The sequence below is a fragment of the Carettochelys insculpta genome, chromosome 17 (genome assembly GCF_033958435.1).
Source record: "Carettochelys insculpta isolate YL-2023 chromosome 17, ASM3395843v1, whole genome shotgun sequence".
Taxonomy (NCBI): Eukaryota; Metazoa; Chordata; order Testudines; family Carettochelyidae; genus Carettochelys; species Carettochelys insculpta.
Window position 1 is genome coordinate 29,691,162 of NC_134153.1, and position 20,392 is coordinate 29,711,553.

Consider the following 20,392-nt stretch of genomic DNA (forward strand, 5'->3'; position numbering starts at 1 on the left):
GTGGTGTTGGATGGGTTGTCTCAGGAAGGTTGCCTCATACATGCTTGTATAATTATATTCTGTGTTGGACCACAGACTATAGTAGCCTTACCCTATTGAGGACTGACAATGCGGGCTGGCATAGATGTGGGCTCCCAGCCCAGCAGCAGCCCCAGATAAGGCTTCTGCTTCTGCTTCATCCCCCTCTCCTCGCTGCTTGTGGGACCAGGAAACTCAGATGAGATGGGGGAACTGGGAACCAAGTGGCAGCCTGGTTCTCAGCTCGTCTGCGCTGGCAGGACCCAGGAACCTGACATGAGGGGCTCAGTTTCCCAGTCCCAGCAAGGGTCAAGGAGACTGGAACCACTTTGGGAGCCAGGAAACTGATCAGCCCTGATTCCCATCTCCCCTCGACTTGCGCAAAATTTTGAGTTATGTCGCGGTTGCAGGAACGCAACCCCCGCATAACAAGTGTTTGACTGTGAAGGGGTTCTTCCGAGACATCCATGCAGGTGGCAACTTGACATAGTTAGAACAGTATTTGGGGGATCAGCTGCACGCTTGTACCTTGGAGTACTACAGCGAAGTTTATTTGCGTGAATATGTCTCTGCATGCCATGCCAAATGGATCCAAGCGACGGCGGCTGTTTTCAGGGCTGTTCCAACAGTGTTTGTAATCCACCCGCAGGTAACAGTTGACAAGGTGCTCCAGCAGCAAGTCCCAGGTGACTTGAGTTGCAGTTCGCAATGTGTTCTCCGCCATGGTTTGATACGTGGTCAGGAGAGAACATGCTTGTTTGCTGTCCTGCCTAGAGTCTTCTGCCTGCGCTGCTGTGGCTGGCATGTCGGATTTCCTCCCAGCCAAACAAGAGGAAAATGAAAGGCCATGTTTCTTCCTAGTGTGTGCAGCTAGTGGAGCTACACCGAGGTTGGATTACAGCTCACGTTTGCTGTAAGCGGTGTTTTAAGTAGCATGGAAACATCGGGTGTCCAGAAAATGTGACTCACAAATGTGATTATTCGGTTCCCCGGAGGATTAAAGAAACTCTTTTCCAGGAAGCAAGTGGTTCTTGTTTTCTGAGAGCAATCAAAATCCTTTCCCAGAATCTGCTCTGGGGAGGGCTGACAGTCAGGTGCTCCCTTGCCCTCCTGCGTTTTCAGACCCATCCAGTCTAGCTCCATTTACAGGGAGCCCATCGTGCTCCTGTCTTGGACAACTTATAAGAGGTCCCGTTGTATTCAAAACCTCGCCAGCCTGTCCCTTGTTCTAGATGCTGCTGTAAAGCAAGATCATTTGGCTGGGTGTGTCCAGAGGACCTGAGCTGGGATGTTCTTGAGCTTCATTCTGCCTGGCACTGTGTCCCAGCAGCATGATGCTGGAGGAGCCGGCTCTGAGATGGTGAGGATTTCCACAGCTGTAAGCCTGTTCCTGTGCTACAGTTCATCAGATCCTGCAGGCTGTTGTCATGCATCATAGCTGTATGCTGCCTTCCAGCTGGTACAGTGTGAGCACTCAGTTTCCGACTGGGTCTGCCTGAAGTTTCACTTGCCCCATTCAGCCACTGGTGAACCCGCTGTTCTTAATGTCTCCTGAATCACGAGTGTAAAATCTGCACCTGCGGTTCCTGGTGTAAGCCCTGACCTGGGTATAGCACACAAAGCCCACCTCCCATCTCCACTCCAGCTACAGCCAGGGGGATTCCACTACATTACCCAAGGCGGGTAGGAATGAGTTCCCAGTTGGCAGAAATAGCTGCTATTAGTCATGCTGGTGACTGATGATGATGTGGGAATCCGTCACCTTGTCAACAGGCAGTAAGAGGGATGGGATTTTTTTTTTTTTTTTTCAGATCACTGCCACCTAGATCGAGGGTTGTTGCTTCCTTCTTAGAATTGTCCTGTTGTGCAGTCGTCTCCCTGTCTCATAGTGATACTCTTGTGTCTGTCCCAGAGTAAAGCTGGGATTCTCTGTATGTGCCGGATCCAAAGCCTGTTGAACTCACGGAGCAAGCGAAGGTTATTCCCTATAAACGTTGGGGCAGGTGGCCACCAGTTTTTCCTGTAAGCTGAGTGCTTGTGCAGCCACCCAGCAGACATTCAGATGCTGCCCAGCTGATTAGCTGAGTGCCCACAGCCAGCAGCATGTGTTCTAATGGTGGTGTTCGTTTATATATGCCTCAATTCACATAAAATTTATTCCACACATGGATGGAAGAAATTAGAGGGAACTCTGTATCCTTCTTCCATGTCTTTCCCCACGTATCCCATCCCAATTCTACCCAGGAGATTGTACTTTAAATACTTCCAAGGATTCCAGTTAGGGGTTTGCTTTTTGTAGTGGAAACAATCCCTTGAGATTTTCCCTTTCATACCTTTTAAAAATATTTGCTCTCCGGTAGCAGGGGAGCAGAAACATACAAGAGACTTCCTGTTGGGTTCTGGGGAGGGTTCCTTTCTGGAAGCAGGGCAGGCCTTGGATTCAGTGAAACCTCTCTGCTCCTGCAGGGAATAAGCCACAATTAGAATGCGGAAGGGTTTGTTTTGTTGGTTCCCGCGTGGTGCTTTTCCTGTGGCCTGTTGAGCACTGCTCAGATGTGTTTGGGAGTCACCCCTGTCTGGCTGCAGGCAGCCCAAGGATGTTACATCAACGTAGACAGTGGCTCCAGCAGGCCAGGCTAGCAGCTCTGTTGATGTATACAAGCATGGAGCCTGGACTTCAGGGAGCAGTGTTTCCTCTAACTTTTTTTCATCTGATGTGGAATACATTTTGTAATCTGCACCAAAACATGTGATGATGTGAACCACCAGTAGAAACCACATGATGCCAGCTGTGGGTGCTCTGCTAATCAGCTGAGCAGCACCTGAATCTCTCCTGGGAAGCCATCCAACCACTCAGCTGATGGGGAATGCTGTCAGGGAGGCAGAGGCCAATGTAATGCCTACTCATAACTGGACTTGGTAGGAATCTGTGTTAGGTATGTAAACATGTAAGCATGATGCTGATTGGGATGCTTACCACTAAACTTCAGCTTTGGGTGTGGTGGAACCTAGTGTACAGCAGTTAACCTGTCAGGCGCAGATAAGAGAGGCTTACAATCAGGATGGCAATTTGACTAGACTTTGCATTGTTTGTGGATTGGACACAAACAGTGTTGTCTTTCACCGAGGGAAACGCCAGGCATTGTGGGCCACGTTCATTTGTCTCTCTCGGGAAGAGGCAAGGTGCTTGTGTGTCCCGTGTGGCTTGTTTAATAAGATGCTTGCAGTTAGGGTTGTGGTTAGTGTTGGTAGAGTGGATGGGATCAAAGTGGTTGCCTAAGGAAGCTGGGCTATATGATTTACGGTGTTAATTACCCTCGCCACCTGTCACGTGTGGATTCTCAAATGGCAGGGTGGGGGTCGGTCACATTATGAGCACGCTCCCCTTTCTTGTGGCCAGGCTAAAGGAGGAGGGTTCCCCAACACTTTTCTGTTGTAACTGAAGGTAATTTTTCTGAGATCTTTGTATAAAAAGGTTAAGAAGTGTGCAGACTAGCAATACTGAGAGTTGATGGAGATGGCAAGAAATGTGGCTTTTCAGCTTCCGTCGAATTGATGGAGGGCACTGGTATGTGCATTATTGTGATGAGATCTTGTGATAAGATCTTGACTCTATATGGCAGGCTTTTGGGGTGGATGTGCGGGGTAAGTGTTGAATTATTAACAGAGCGATCCTGGGAAGGGACTTTGACCCAGTAGGAATTGCATGTAGCAATCAATGAGTGCATAGTATGGGAAGTCAGGTACCCAGATGGTGTAGCACAGTGTTTCTCAATCTTCATTTTTATAAAGCACCCCTTCCCCACCCCCACCCCCCAAAAAAAGTACCCCCAGACTTCTCTCCCATACCCCTAAGGGTATGCATACCACCGGTTGAGAAATGTGACCCTAAAGTACTTTAAGGTGTTGAAACAAGTGCCATTCAACCTTTCCAGATCACTGTACCCTTTTCAGGAGTCAGATCTGTTTTGCAGGCCACCAATTTACATCTCACTCAAAAACTACTTACTTACAAAAAGATGCAAACATGTCTCAGAAGATGACTACTGAATACTTGCTGACTTTCTACCATCTTATTATCAAATACATGAATTGCAATAGAAATATTGTATTTACATTTCAGCGTAAGGCATAGGAAGCAGTAGAAACAAGTCATTGTCTGAATGAACTTGTAGATTGTTCTGGCTTTACAAGTGTTTTTTTTCTTTTCTTTTTCTTTTTACTGCAGCTTGTTGTAAAACTAGGCAAGTATCTAGATGAGTTGATGTACCCCCAGAAGACCTTGGAGTACACCCAATGGTACTTCTACTCCTGGTTGAAAAACACTGTTGGAGCAGAAAGGTGTAGCTTTCACCATCGTGGCAGGGCGTGTACAGTGTACCAGGGTGGACTGCCATACATTTTAGTCAGGGATTAAGGCTCAGTTGCAGTAATCTGCCCTTGCATTTCCCTCCAAATATAACTTTAAAAATAAACTTCAGCCTTGCTTTCAAAAAGGAGTCTAAAAAGTTCCCACTCACTGTTAATTGTAGATTTAAACTTTAAAACTGCAGCTTAACTCAGTTGGGAGGGGTGGGATGGGAGTTTCCTGAGAATTTTGTCCATGTGGTGAGTGTAATCTGTGGTCATGACAGTTTGGTTATGTGTTTTGATCTGCCCGGATTTGGATGGTAGTATTATAGTATAGTATTATACTATGTCCAGTTTCTACCTTTTCTGAGCCTCTTGTACACTGTTGGCAGGCAGGCAGGCTGGCTTGTTAAAGTTCGCAGGTGTGTGATAAGCTCTAACAGCCGGGGTGGATAGACTTGGTGGCTGTTAGAAAGTGTTGTCCTAACTGTCCAAAGCTAACTCCACAGAAACAGCCAAAGGCCCCTGTCCTGGTAGATGTCCATGCAGTAAGCACAGTTCAGGGATTCTAGGCCAAATCATATTTGAAGGATGCTCTTGATGATGGGCGAGGCTGTGAGGGTACGGGAGTGGGGAAAATATTAAAATGTGCACCCTTGAGCAGGTCCTGTAGGAATGGAATTGGTAGATTTCAATCCAGTAAAACAGGATCTCACCACAGAAATTTCTACTGCAAGAGCTTCACATCCAGTGTCTCCCAGCTGAGAAACCAAGGACTGAGCAAGTCCTGGAGCCAGACATGCCCTCCTTGCTTGGGTGAGAGGAAGCTTGCATTCACACATGGGGGACTGGCTGTGCCAGGGGCTTTGAAGCCTGCATCAGTAATAAGGAGGGGAGAGGCAGGCCAGGATAAGAACAGCGAAGGGGTCGAAACAACTAGGGGCTGAAGGCTCCCCGTGTGATGCAGGCTTGGAGCAGGAGTTAATGCAGCAGTTGTTGAGAGAAGTCGGGCCAGTCCCTTCCTGTCCCTCCCCCGAGCCCTCTGGGCTGTGGAGCAGCAGTGGAGTTGCTCTGTTGCTCCTGACAGTGGTGATACTGCCCTGGGGCCAGCTGCTGCTGCCCCTGGCTCTGCAGGGAGCTGTGCTGGTGGAGTCCCCGATTCCCCACCTCACCCTGTCGAGATGTGGGAGAAAACGAGTTCCTGTGCGTGTGGGGGAAAAAAAAAAACCTGCTGCTGCAGCTGCACAAAGTCCCTGACTTGTCTCCATAGCATCCTTCCTGGGTTCCCTGTCCTTCTCCAGCAGGGAGCAGGATTGACTGCTGGGGAAGCAATGCTGAATGGAACCTTCCCCTCCCTGCCCCCCACCTTAGCCAAGCAAATGCATTGTCCAGCACCAGGCACATGTAATGGCTGCTCACATCATCTGTATCCCTGGACCCTTGGATAATGGCAGTCACTTTGGCTGGGCCCTTGACTGTGTCTTCTCTAGTGATTAGAGCTGCCTAAGTGGTGTCCAGCATCCATTAAGCCAATGAAAGGTCAAGCCGCAAGGTGCCCTAGCTGCACAGGCCTAGGGGAGCGTGTGTCTGTAGAGCACTTGTAGAAGGTTGAGCGACCGTTTACTAATGAATGCTACAAATCTCCTACAACACGGGTCAGCAGCCAAAATAGCAAGAAAAGCCACTTTTTGTTTTCAAATTAGGTAAAAAGCTGAATAATTCCAGAGCTGCAATGCGTGTGAATGCGAGATGGTCCTTAGTAAATAACGGCAAACCATCCTTTTGGTAACCTCTATTTTAAGAACAGTGCGCACACAATGATTTGTGATGCGATGCGTTTACTACAGGATGTTCACAAACTTTTTACGGAGTCTATTTCTTCACACTTCATGTGTGTTCATACCACTGTCTTCCTGACTTTCATGCCTGAACCCACTTTAATTCTGCCAGTTTTGCTTCACATTTAATTTTTCTTTCGTAAAATGCATGTTGCCCTTCCCAGTAGGAATGCTGCAAGCTTCCTTTTTTTCTGTTTCAAAATCAAGACTTTATTAGCAACACAATCAAAACACAGAGGCAGTATCTTATCCCAGAATGCACTGCAACATTAAAGGGGGCGTTATCCAACATTTCAAGATTGCATATTGTTTGCTATTTAGACAAAAAGCAGTCAAGTAGCACTTTAAAGACTAGCAAAATAGTTTATTAGGTGAGCTTTCGTGGGACAGACCCACTTCTGTGGGTCTGTCCCACGAAAGCTCACCTAATAAACTATTTTGCTAGTCTTTAAAGTGCTACTTGACTGCTTTTTGTTTTGATAGTGTGTAGACTAGCATGGCTTCCTCTCTGTTACTATTTGCTATTTAGGTATGAGTTGGGCTCTTTGGGCTTTTAGATGTTCACCATTAACTGAAAATAATCAGGAAGGTTTGTTTTTAAATTTTTTTAGTTTGCAGTTATAGTGGTGGGGTCCTCAAAGAGCCACGTGCAGCTCCAGAGCCACAGGTTGCAGACCCCTGGCCTAAGACAAATCACGGCTGGTTTTGCCAAAGGGAAAGCTGAGGTGAAGTGATTTGGCTGAGGCCATGCGGGAACCTGGAAGTGCAGAGAAGTCACCCTCTCAAGTCCTAGGCTAGTGACTAACCGCTGGGTCCTGTTCTCCTCTCCCCCGGTCTCTCCTGCATCGGTGTGTTTGAGAACTCAGATACCCTCCAGCTGTTCTGCCGCGCGTTCAGTCCTCTCATTTCTATTGCTGTCCCTTTTTCCTGCAGTTGATATTCGTGAAATTCAAGAGATTCGTCCAGGAAATAATTCCCGGGACTTTGACCGCTACCAGGAGGATCCGTCTTTCCGACCAGACCCGAAACATTGCTTCGTCGTCCTCTATGGAATGGAGTTCAGGCTGAAAACGCTCAGCTTGCAAGGTGGGCAGCCCTCTCCAGAAGCAATGTTCCCTGTAAGCCGAGCGGTTGGGTGGTCACTCTGGAGAGGTTCAGGTGCCACTCAGCTCCTTGGCAGAACACCCACAGCCGGCTGCATTTGTTTCTGCTGGTGGTGCACATCACACATGACTCAATGTAAATAACATTTATGCTGCATGTGGATGGAAAACTAGAGGAAAGGTTGTGTGTTCGCGTTGGATTTGCGTAGTTATTAAAATAGTCCATGTCCTGAGGCACATCCAGTGCTTACCTTTGTGTCTTAGCAGGACCAGTTCTGCCCATCTGTCAGCACAGTATTCAAGCCTTGATCATACTTAAATGTTAAATGAGGATGATGAGGGTGCTTGAATGCTGCTAACTTGAAGTATTCTTTGCCCCTTTCCTTTGCTTGTTTACTGGAGGTGGTTGCACAAGTTTAACTTCAGCTCAGTGCCAGGGGCTGTGTAGACATTCCCATTTCAGTTTAAGGGTGGGTTGTTTCAGTTTAGGTGTGGTCAGGAACAGATTTAAACTGGAACTGAGACAAGCTGCTCTAAACAGCCTTTGGCCCGGATTTCCCTATCACAGTTTGCAAACCAATTTAAGTAAAAGTCAGTGCTTCTTTCAGCCTTGCTGGCTTGTAAATATGCAGGGCAAGTGTGTATTCTGCACTAAGATTGCCAGGACACAGAGAGAGAGAGAGAGAGAGAGAGAGAGAGAGAGAGGTTATTTTCTCGCTTCCAAGAGGATACAGCAAACAATGGGCAGGTTCAAAAGAAGTCCACACACTCTCTAAAAATAGCCGTCACGTGTGTCTCCAGAGCAGCTTGCGTGTCTCTCCTTCCAAACAGGCCTGAAAAGCCCCAGGGCCTCTACCGCAAGGTGGCCTAGAACTCTGGGTATGGAGGTGAATAGGGGCTGACTTGTCAGGAGGATTGAGAGGGGTGTGGGTTGGAGCGTAGCAGGGAGGGCTCTGTTAGGCAGTGCCGGATGAAGGAGGGGGTGACGCGGCTCCACCGTGTGCTGGTGTTTAGGCCCCTGGCCCTGCTGGATCCACTTTCTCCTCCCATGCTGCCACTGTGCTGAGGTTCCTCTGCAGATGGCAGGGTCAGTGCGTCCATCTTGTTCCTTCATCAGCCTGTCCTTTGTTTTCCCAGCCACGTCTGAAGACGAAGTCAACATGTGGATCAAAGGGTTAAACTGGCTGGTGGCGGATACGCTCAACGCTCCCACTCCCCTGCAGATCGAAAGGTAAAGCTAGCCTGGGGTGTGTCTGAGGCTGAGCACACCAAGGCGAGCCCAGGGCGAGCAGCCGCTTGGCTTGGGTTGAGAGAGTCCACCTCATTGACTTGTGAACCACGTGGGGTGTGAGCTGAAGGCGCTCTCATTGAAAGAGTTCATTGTCTTGAGTTGCTCTGATAGCTAATCCTCCTCTCGCTCCATGGTCAGGATGTGCCTGATTCCAGCTGCCAGCAAGTGTTCTCAGGGGTATAAAATATGTGAGTACACAAGTCTGCAGCGAGATACTAAGCTGCTTGATGGCCAGGCATTCGTCTGGAAGCGGGGGGCTGACCCCAACAGATGCCGAGTTCAGTCCCTGGCAGAGTTAGGCCTGGAGGGAATACATTTGATAGTGAGCAGCCAAGAATTATGTGGTAAAACTGCCGTGTGTGTTTCCTTTCAGGTGGCTCCGGAAACAGTTCTACTCACTGGATCGCAACCGAGAAGACAGGTAAAGAGGGAGGTGCGCTCGTTCACGTAGACGGAGGTTTTTGGAAAAGTTGGGTCCATTTTATGCAGTGCTGAGGTCTCAGAATTCTAGACATCTCGGGCACAACCCACAAAACCTATTTAAAAACCAAATATGCAAAAATGGCATTTGCGCACCTCCGGCTGGTGCTGCCCCTCCTCCGAAAGATCAGAAGCAGGGGCGGGGCTGCACAAATGCGTCGTTCATGTCGGGCTGGGGTGTAAATCTGCCTTGTACTAACTTGCTGTGCATTAACTGTCTGGGTGGATCCTTTCGTGAGCTTTCTTCCACCTGCTTTGGCCTGGGACTAGACTAGAGCTCGCTAAGGAATGTACAGCCATCAGCAGGGTCCACCAGGACCATCAGTTACAAATCAAGCTAGTGTGTGGTGGAGTCACAGCCCCCCCCCGCCCCCCAGCCCATTGCATTGTACGGACGTGCCCTAAGACGCCATCTGGCAGCTCTTACCTGGGTGAGTGCTTCTGCTCAAGTTCACGAGGCTTGCAAATCTGAATGATGCTTGCTCATCTGAGCTCTGCCTGTAGAATCGGACCTCTGCTGTGTGACACTGATAGCATGGCAGCATAGTCCATTGGGGTTTCCCTCTGACTTTTAAAGAGCTTTGTCCGTTTTAGCTCAAATCCGCAGCATGGGTTGTGGTGGAGGTGTTTAGAAGCTTCTGTAGACACTGCCCAGAATCTCTCCTCCTGGCTATTCAAAATACTCCTTGTGTGCAGTTTTGGTTTTCTGTTGACCATTCCCAGCAGTTAGGAATGCAGAACACCAGGGCATTGGGGTCTCCTGGTGACCAGCAAGGGAAACTAACACATGGAGCCCTAATTGTCCGTGCTCAGGTAACTGCACCATGCAAATCAGTATACAGCAGCAACAACCCAACTGGTGCTGAAACGCTTTGTTTTTGTTACTCTGCCCCTGCCCCACTGGCCCCCTTGCTTCTCACTCACCAGTGTTGTCTTTGGGGCCTGGGCTTCCCCCATTGTGCATTTGTGCTCGTCTCCCCATGGGTCTCCCTTCCTGTGAGGTGTGCTGGTATGAGGTCAGGGTCCCATGCAAACCCTGTTGGGATTTCGGTGGTGTGGGATGTTTGCATGAAGGGGGAGTTCACCCAGCCAGAAAAGCTTTGCCCTCTGAACCGCCACTACTGAAGTGGGCCTGGCTTTCTCTCTCATCTGCCCTCTACACCAGAGTCAGCTGCCTTTCTCTTAGTTCCCTGTCTCCTTGCATCTTCCGTGGCATGGCTCTCCTCAGTGGTGTTAGCAGAGCACGTTAACCTTCGAGTATTGATTCTTTTAAGCGCCTTTCCCCTAGGGATGTGAAACTTTCAGCCACTACTGCTGAACAGTGAGAAAGGGGGGGCCCCGAGGCGCGGCATTGCTCATCCCGATATGTGGGCATCACCTGCAATGAGAAACCTGATGGACTCCATCTGCCAAAGGGCTGTATCCACCCTGTTTGTGTATCTAGCCGTTAATGCCATTCTGATTGCCATGGGGATGGAGCACCTGATGGGATTAAATATTCCAAAGGCTCTTCTGCTCGTCCTTGTGCTGTTCTGCTGAGGGTGCTGTGTTGAGGGAAGGCTACTGAGTCCCACCTTCCCTCCTGGGGCTTGATAGGCTCATCTCTGTGGGAAGCCCCTTTTACCTTTATGGCACAACAGCCCCGGAGCATCTCTCCCTGTCCTTCGTGTTGTGCTTCTCGTGGCCTGGAGCGACCCTGAAGATGTCACCGGTGAAGCATCATTGGCCGTTTTCATGGAGGACATCGAATACCACACCAAACCCTTGCCGCAACTTAGCAGGCAACCAGGGGTCCAAATAGGTCCCTGGGGGCATCCTCTGCGTTGCACCCCCTGCTGTCCTGGGCCGTGCCGCAGGAGTTTCTGCCAGTGCTGTCTGCTCTCCGTTCAGCAAGTTGTGCGCCTCTTTTGCAGCAGTAGCTTGCTCTGGGCAGAACCTGGCCTCCCAGCTCGTGTAGCACAGGCGTCATTGAAGCCAGCTGAAATTCGGGGCAGAGCATGATGGGGGTGCGCTGGGGGAGTGTTTCATGCTGCTGGGATCCAGGCGGACATGTCTGTGTCGTGGTGGCAGGGGGAGAGTATTGTCTTGTGTGTGTGCTGAACGTGCTGCTCGGAGGAGAGAAGAGGAGACTAAGGGCTTGTGCAGCAGAGAGGAACAGGAGTGTCATCTTCAACGTATTCCAGCAGTCTTAATGCATTTAACGGGTCTCTGTAATGACTTGCTTTTTCGATATTTACAAACTGGCTTCCTGCTTCCTCTGTGTGTGTGTGTGTGTGTGTGTGTGTGTGTGTGTGTGTGTGTGTGTGTGTGTGTGTGTGTGTGTGTGTGTGTGTGTGTGTGTGTGTGTGTGTGTGTGTGTGTGTGTGTGTGTGAGAGATGAGGGAGGGGCAGTCATGCTACTGATTGGCTCATTTAAACAGAATCCTTGTCAAAGTGGGGGCTCGTTGCGTTTCTCCTTGTAGAAGACAATAAGAGCCAAATTATTAGCTGGCTCGAAGTCTGCACGCCAGCAATATCATTTGCATGTGCAGTTGGCCCCCTGAGTAGGATAATGATGTGCTTGGGTGCTCAGTTCAATCTGTAGATGCAAAGCAGGTGCAGAAATGGAGACCCAGATTTGGAGGTCAGATTAGAGAGATGAAAAGGTGGCCCTAGTCAGCAGAATCAGTCCTTCACGCAGCTGCTTTAAAGAGACCATGGGAGCACGTCGCCTAAAATTTAGATCTTGTGGTTGTGCGCACACCCTCTTGACCCTTCCCTCCAATGAGAAAGCACCTAAATTGCACATGAATTCTTTTCTGTCTTTCTAAACATCTGTCGTCTGTGGCCTGTGAAATGAAGGGTAGAAAAGAAACTTTATCCTGCCATGTTTGCCATCAATATCAGGCAAGTCAATAGAGCTTTCGAGTGAAATTGACTGAAAGCAAAATGTGAAAGTGACTCCTCTTTTTGCTGGACAAGTGGCGAGAGGTGCTAAATGTTAAGCCAAGAGCACAAAGAGGGGAAGTCAATGAGATTTTAGTTCCTTCTGTTTTAGAACAATCTCAAGTGTCTGTGGTGAAATAGTTGCAGAGGTTGTGGGGAGTTGAGGTGACATCCTGGCGCCAGTGGAGAACTGTAGCATTGGTTTTGGTGGAGCCGGGTTTTATCTATGGTTTTGCATCCAGAAATGGCTTTTAGAGAGGGAGCTGTGAGCTGTGGTTTTAAAATAATCTTCTTTAAAGATCAGCAACAACTAACCGTCCATGGTTGCACGTTCTTGGAATTGGGATAACAATACCCTTGTCACCCCCACCTTCTCCAGCCCTCATGTGTCAGTCAGGTTTGTAGTTACCCACATACACATGGGTAGGCCTGTCAGCTTCAGAGGGGCTACTGTTCGGCAGGTGTGCTACCAGCTGCACATGCAGGACCGGGTTTTACACGGACAGTTTCAAAACCAATTGTGTGTGTCTGTGATTCTCTCCCCCTCCCTCAGCCCTCTGATGCAGGTGCTGTAGGGCAGACTCCTGAGTCTTGCCCGTGGGAGGGCTTTTGTGCATCCCGCAAATATGCATATACGCAATGGCTCTTCAGCGGTTGATGGGTTACTGGTTTGGGGGAATGTTTTTTAGGGGTTTTTTCCCTTTCCCTAAATATAGGTTGAACCTCTCATCTGGCAACATCCCTAATCTGGCGTGATTTTAGTTAGCTGGATGACCATGTATTATGGGTGTGGCAGTGTTTCCCATAGCCCTATAAGGTTTATTTACATTCACCAGTCCTGGCTCTGTTTTCTGTGCTGTTGTTTAGCTGTAATTTACCCTGACTGTTGTCTCAGAGCCTAGTAACACTGGAAATGTTGGCAGTGTGCTAGACAATATTAACCTCCTGTAGTCTAGCAAATTCTCTTGTTCAGCGCTGGTTGGATCCCCAGGTGGCATGTTTAGAGAGCGTCAACCTGTCTACTCCTCAAAACATCACTCCACCTGTGGTTATGAGAAATTGTTCACCCTTTCGGGTGAAATTACAGCCTCAGGAACTCTGGTTCCAGGGGAGTTTGGGTTGGGAGTTGAAAGCTTTGCTCCGATTGCACCTCAGTAAATACCACAAAATCTAAAATCCCTGGTTGCGTTATTCTCTGTGCATGGAGATTTAAAACAATAAAAAGACCCCCATCCACGGCGTTGGGCATCTTCAGGTTATTCATAGTGCCGTAGGTAAAAGGTATAGCTAAGCTGTTTCCTCCTGCTGGAAGGACTGAGGAGAAAGCCAGGCCCCTCCTCCATCATTGTAGTTTGGTTTGGGCCTTTGTTAGCATCACAGCTGGGCTGAAGACCTTCGGGCTACGCACTCCCACCCCAGGTCTGTGCTGCAATCCCCTTCCTCTCTTCTTGTCTGCTTCTGCCAATGCTCCGTTGGAACGCTGTCGTCTCAATGCTCGACAAGGGAGCAGAACACTGCACCGAACTGGTGGAACAGAAGCCCAGTGTGGAACTCGCCTCTCTTGGTGGTACCCAGGCAGGCATCCCTCCGCCCAGCAGTCGTGTCCTTCCTCTTGTTTTCCCTCCATGCGGCAGAGCAGTAACCTGGCAGACACGGGGCTCTTGGCTCATCGACTCAGGCCTGAAAATAATAAATGGATAATGACTGGGTTCCATTTCCTGGCCTAATCACTGGAGCTTGAGGACCCACACCGTAGGCCCTTAAAACTGGCCGTGAAATCCGTCCTTTCCTGGTACCCTGTCGAGGGACTCAGCGGGGCCCCTCCCTGGTGAGGGGACCAGCGCCTGTCTGGAGACTACAGTTTCTCTGCCGGCAAGTCGTCATCTGAACCTGACTTGCTTGGGCTTTGTGAGTCAGCGCTGGGGTGATCATACATCTGAGAGAAGTATTAGACGGGGCTTTCCCTCGGACTGTCAGTCGATGGCGGTGGCTGCGCATGGAGACTGTGTGGGCCTCGCAGCTAATTAGCAGGGTGGCTGAACTCGGTGAGCGGGGCAGGCTGCGTATCACATGCCTGTCTCCGGAGTCTTGTGCTTTGTGTGCCTCGACTAGCTATCACCCGCTCCACAGACCTGCCGAAGAAACTGTGCGTGATACACGGGCGGGCCAGGCACCTCTGGGTGGCTGCTTCCTCCTGACTCTGAAATCGCAGTGCCCTGGGCTGCTCCAGCTGCAGTCACTGCAGCCCTAGTCATTGCCTTTGTGAGTAGGAGGGTGCTGCAGATCCCCAGCTCTGAGGAGCCAGGGCGGGCCGGTCCTGTCCTGTGGCATCACTTCCGCCTTTCCCTCGGACCTTCTGCGAGGCTGCTGGGGTGTGAGGAGGTCCTGAGTCAGTATGAAGTTTGGGGCACCCCCTGCCGTGCTCTGACAGCTCTTCCCCTTCCCGTCCCTTTCAGGGCAGAGTGCTGGGAATGTACCGTGCCTTGGAGCGGGTGGGGGTCGGGGAGTGGGAAGGGGCTGCCCGGGAGCAGGTGAGGAAGCAGGGACTGCGCAAGGCTGGCTGTCTGGGCGGTGTGGTTTTGTCCTCTCTGCATGCAGGGGAGTAACGCAAATGAAACCTCCTGACGTTCCCCACCCCTGCCCGGGCTGTTCCCAGCAGTGGGCGTGATCTGGGCCACCAAGAGTCATGTGAGAGCTGTGAGTCCAGGCCCTGTGTGAGGAGTCCCTGCCAAGTCCCCGGGGTTGCAGGAGGTGGGTGGGCAGGCAGGGGCCAGACATGGCTTCCAAACCCTTGAGTTAAAGGGGAGCCAGTCTGACTGTCTGCAGGTGGGCTCAGGCTTTTGGCTTCTTACCCAGACCTGGCAGCCTTTGCTGCCAAGGACCCCACAGAGACTGGTGTGCACGGGGTTCTGTGAGTGATGCCTGTGTCAGAACACCAAGACCGCCTGTGATGCAGTGACTCAAGCTAGTGGGAGTGAGGTGGATGTAAGTATCTTGTGACACGGTCTTTGCCCTCCCTGTTTGCTGTCTCTGTCTGGTGGGTCAACACAGTGGGGGGCTTTCCCGAGCTCCTAGACCGGCCGGCTCGCAGACGTGGTGTGTGCTGCCATGGGTTGGAACAGGCTGGGATTCATGCTGCGTGCGCAGTGTCTCTTGTCCTTCCCCTCTTCCTGAGCGCTCTGCGAGCCTCTGGCTAGGCAGAGGGCCCTTGTGGCAGGGCGGGATTTCTGCCAAGTTCTTCATTGACGGAGTTCCCGGCGGAGGTGTGTGAAATGGCTGTATGTCTCCGGTGGGGAGGCAATGGAAAGCAACGTATACAACCATCATCTGTTTCTCATGCATGCCTCACGGGAACGGAGAGCGGCCGGGGCGGTCTGGAAAATGGCAGACTGTGCCAGGAAGAGCAAATATTTGAAGCTAAATGACAAGCTTGTTTCTGCCTCTGACTGGTGGGTTTCAGATCTTCTCTCTCTCCACGTAGGAGAGCTGCTTGGCCCAGTGCCAGTGGTACAGTAATTGGGTAACCTTTAGTCTTTCCCACGTGGGTGTATTTATTGCATGTGAAAGCGAAGATGTAAGAGCCCCAGCCAGAGTCCCATGGTAGGGGCTGGAGCTCTGAAAACTTCCCCAGAACAGCTCTGCCAATGTACCCTCCAGTCCCAGAACACCACCTGCTCGCTCCAGCCCCCCAGTGCTCCACCAACGCATCTCCCTTCTGGCCACAGCACTGCCAGGTGCTCCAGCCCAGGAGGCCTCTTCTCTTGTTTCTACCCCTGAAACTTCATCCTCAATTTCTGTGTCCCTTTCTGGTCCAGTCCTGGGTCTCTCAAGCCCAGATCTGCCCCTTGTTCCTGACCCATTAAATCCCAGGCTGTTCTATACCTTTGCCATGTCTTAGAGAGGAGGTGGTGGCTTGATGGAAGATAGACCCCCACCCCTCTCCGCTTCCACCTCCCATAAGCGAGAACCAGATTCATGGCCCCTTGTGAGCTGGGCCTAGACATGAAGGCTAATGCCATAGTCTGGTGTGCCACTGCTACCTAGAGGAGGAGTGAGCAAAGTGGGAGGCATGCCTGGGTGTGAAATTTTCATGGGCGGGGGGGGCGCAGCGATTGGCTCCCATTGCCAAGGGAGTGCAGTGCATCTCTTGGCACAGGGCCGCCGCATTAGTAGCAGCGCAGGTGTCAGAGGGGGAGACGTCACCAGGGTCCGGCGACGTGTCGCTTCTGGGAGACTGCCCTCGCCTCCAGACCCATTTGGTGGGGCTCCGTGCTAATTGCAAGGGTGAAAAGTGGGGCCCAGCATGAAAAGCTTGGTTCCCCGCCCCCCCCAGCCTCGGGATCAATTTTCTCTTACAGCTTCCCCGTCCCCTGCCCACCGCTCGCCGCCAGCTGCAGGGCGCAGGCGTGAGTACTGAATGCAGGCAGTGCCCAAGCGAGTGTTGACGCTAGTGAGGAGTGTCCGGCTGGGGCCCACCTTCCTGGTAGCCTGTGATTTGACGGCTTCCGGCCAGGACTTTCATGTGTGACACCTGCTTCCGGTCACCTTCACCCTCAGGCGTCCTGCTAGCTGCACGTGGTGGACCAGTTCTTCCTCTTGCTGTCCTGAGCCAGCGGATTGAACCTGTGCTGTCGGGGGGTGGGCAGGGCGTCCCCGGCGAGGGGCTGTGTTGCTTGTGCAGGAAGCCGTGCAGGGAAAGTCACTCCCCGGCTGTGGCAAGGTGGTTCTCCCCTTGTACCAGCTGTGCCCGGCGCTGCACAGGGCAGGCAGACCAGGAGGGTGGCCTCGTCTTGCTCAACAGTGACCCCTTCTGGGCACTTGAAGGATCTACGTCACCAGGTTCTCCTGACTAGCCCTCGCCACAATGCAGGGCCTGGACGCGCGGGGGTTCCCCAGGTGGGACCAGAGGAGCCACTGCTTCCTGGAGAAGGCAGGGAAGGTAAAAGCAGCTGACAGATGAGGTGATGTTCCTGTGTTGTCATCTCCCTGCCCTCCCCACCCCCTGCACCCTGCCCTGTGGCTCCTCTATTGTGATTCATTTCCTGTGGCCGATACTAAAATAGGAGTCCCACGTGGCATTGTTCCAGCCACTGTACGTGCTCTGTCCTCCAGCATTTGGCATTGCAGTCCCTTGGAACCCTTCAACATCCGCCCTCCTGGTTACCCTGTCGGCTGTGTGCTGAATCCAGTGCTCCTGAGGCCCGGGTGGCTGTGTGGGGTGTGTGCACTCCTTCCTCTAGGTCGCACAAGAGCCCACTTTCTTTCCCCAGCTTTGCTGTGTCCTCTTCCCAGAGGAAGCTGTTTGTGCCATTGCTAGTGCTTAATTTGTGGCGGGAGTTGCCAGGTCTCTGTCTGGATATATGGTGCTTAGATGGGATTAAAATTCTTTGAAAGGAAAAATTTCATTCTTTGCAGACAGGCCAAAGATACAAATAAATGGTTTACGTCCTTGAAACTACGTGCATACATCATGGAAAAGGTGACGTTTTGATTCCTTGGGCTCTGCTTTGTTTAATTGGTGGGGATTTGCAGGCCCTAGGCAGGAGAAGAGCTGGCAGTGGTGCTGCGAGAATGAGGCCCTAGCTACTGGTTGCACATTCTGCTCCTTTTGCTGCTGCTGTTCAGCAGGTATCGGTTTCTATCAGGGCATGCCCCCATCCCGGGTATAAAATTGTGTGAGCGCCAGGCTGTGATCAAGGAACATTATTTGGGGGGCCAGGGAGAGGGGGGTTGGTACCGTGGCATCTACGTGTACCAGTGGTGTAGCCTAGTACCCTGTCTTCAGACAGTAGCCTGTTCTGGGTGTCCCAGAGGGAATGAACAGAACAGGTCGTCACTGAGGGACCCCTCCCTGGTCGTCTGTTTCCAGTCTGTGACAGACAGGCTAGGGACACCATCCATCCCTACCATCCTGGCCAATAACCATTCACAGACCTAACCTGCATGAATTTACATAACCCTTTTTGAACCCTGTTATGAAGTCTCAGCCTTCACAACGTCCTCTGGCAAGGAGTTCCACGATTTGACTGTGCGCTCTGTGAAGAAATACTTGGTTTTGTTTGTTTTAAATCCGCTACATAAACCACTTCATCTGGTGAGCTCTAGTTCTTGTGTTATAAGAGGAGCAAATAACCGTTCCTTATTTACATTCTCCATACCAGTCATGATTTTATACATCTCTGTCATCTCCCCTTTAGTTGTCTCTCTTTTACAAGCTGAAAAGTGCCAGTTGTATTCATCTTTCCTTGTATGGAAGCTCTTCCATATGTCTGATTGTTTTTTGTTTTCTTTTTCGGAACCATGTCCAATACCAAGATGTCTTTTTGAGGTGAGGAGACCATGTCTGTATGCAGTATTCAAGATGGGGGCAGGGGAGGGGCATACCATGGATCTAGATAGAGGCAATACAACATTTTCTGTCTTCTCTCTCCCTTTCTTAATGAATCCCAATATTCTGTTAGCTTTTCTGAGAGCTGCTGTGCCCTGAAAGGATGCGTTCAGAGATCTGTCCATGATGACTCCATAATCTCTTTCGTGACTGGTTAATAGCCGATTTAGACCCCATCATTTATATATGTAAACTTGTTTTGAGAGTAAATGGAGGAGATGGTGCGATGAGATTGTGCACAGTGGTCTATCCATGACTGCTGTAAGCAAAACTCTCCGAGGGCCAGAGGTGAGACGCTGTTCAAGGAGGCCTTTGAGGTACGAGAGAGAATTCTTTGCCAGGTGTCTGGCTGTTGGGTCTCGCCAGCTGCTCTAGGACTGTGTGGGGTTGGGAGTGAAATCCCCTGCAGGTCAGATGGACAGAGACTCTGGGGGGATCATTTGCCCTATTTTGCAGTCTGGGGCCTGAGTCACTTGCTGGTTTAAATTTGAGTAACTGGCCAATTCTCTGCAACTAGCAGCCTTTAAAATAAGGTGTGAGGATTTCAGTGTAATGGCCAGAAAGAGATCCTGGGCCCATAGCAGTAAGCCCCCGCTATGCGCAATTTCGATTTGCGCTTAACTCGCAGTAACACAAGTTAAGTGCAAATTGAAAGCGTTCTATCCCCTGGCTCCCCCAGCTGGGGGGGCCCAGTGAGCAGAGAGCTGCTGTGACAGCTGGGAGAAACCGCGATGCCGTGTCTGTCTGCCTGCCTGGCTGTCCCGTGTTACATGGGAAATTGGACTTACGCGGTGGGTTGTGAGACCACAACCCCCGTGTCAGCCAGGGCTCTACTGTACAGTGTTAGGTGCTCGCTGCGCAGGCATGAAAGCTCGTTCTGGCTGAGGAACACCTCATTAATCTACCCTGAGAATTGTCCCCGGCGCGCAAGGCGAGGTGCTCGTCTGTTCTGTGCTCCAGGCCAGCTTGGGGTGCTCTGGCTGAGGACTTCTTGCCTCCCAGTGGAGATGTGCTGCTTTCTGGGCGGAGCACTGAGGTTTGGGGGAAAGGCTCTTCAGGCTGTTAAAGGTGAGTTTCTAACGACATTTGTTGTCCCTTCCTCTGCTGAGCTAGGATTTCGCCGAAGGACTTGAAAAACATGCTGTCCCAGGTCAACTACCGAGTGCCCAACATGCGGTTCCTGCGGGAGAGACTGACGGTGAGTGCCGCTGGCCACAGTGCATGTGCATTGAGGGGGGGAGCACTGGCATTGCTCTCCTCTTCTGCCCCCCGCCTTCCCTACTGGGGCCATGTGCCTCTGCCCCAAGCCCTGGAGAGGGGAGGGCTTTCCAGGCCTGGACTGTGTGGTCTCTTGGGCCATGCCAGCGGCTGTCATGTCTTTGCTCCCCTTGGCTACAGGATATGGAGCAGCGGAATGGGGACATAACGTACAGCCAGTTCGTCCAGCTTTACCGCAGCCTCATGTACGACGCCCAGAAAACGGTGAGGTGGCTCCAGCGCTCTGCAGGCGCATCCCTTTGCTTACCTTCCTGCAGCCCCTGGCCACAGCTACAAAGAGGAACTGGTTCTGTTCCCATGGTTACCTGCCCCAGGGGTGTTCCCATCACACCTTTGCCCAGCTGCACTCTCCTCTCTACTGTGTATAATGGGATTATCCCTCTGGCCCTGCCTGCCGATGTTCCTTTGTGTCCACCAGCCACAGTGACGTGGCTGCGACCCACAGAGAGCCCTGGGGGTTCTGGCTGTGCCAGCGTGCGGAGGTAGTGCAGAGGGGAGCTTGCATGTTTGGAGGTTAGCTTTCAGTGACCCCACTCCCTCCCACTTTGAGTGCTGGTTGAGGGGTTGCCCTGGATTGCCAGCCCATTGGTCAGTCTGGGATTTCACTATGTAGCTTGCACCTGCTGCACATCCAGGTTATTCCCTAGAGTGCAGTTAACCAACGTGATGTGCCCAGAGCTCTGGGCTTTGCCCATTTTGGAGGTTCTGCCCTTCTCCCAGC

The 20,392-nt window shown here is 51.3% G+C and overlaps 1 protein-coding gene across 4 annotated transcripts in view; it reads left to right on the forward strand.

The window, feature by feature from the left end:
• Positions 1 to 20,392, forward strand: part of PLCG1 (phospholipase C gamma 1) — an 87,835-nt gene that overhangs the window by 28,498 nt on the left and 38,945 nt on the right. For all 4 annotated transcript variants that reach the window (XM_075011479.1, XM_075011481.1, XM_075011480.1 and 1 more), the window contains exons 2-6: positions 7,140 to 7,292; positions 8,447 to 8,540; positions 8,974 to 9,021; positions 19,507 to 19,591; positions 19,792 to 19,875. In XM_075011479.1, coding sequence (XP_074867580.1) covers positions 7,140 to 7,292; positions 8,447 to 8,540; positions 8,974 to 9,021; positions 19,507 to 19,591; positions 19,792 to 19,875 — 464 coding nt within the window. The remainder of the gene's footprint in view (positions 1 to 7,139; positions 7,293 to 8,446; positions 8,541 to 8,973; positions 9,022 to 19,506; positions 19,592 to 19,791; positions 19,876 to 20,392) is intronic.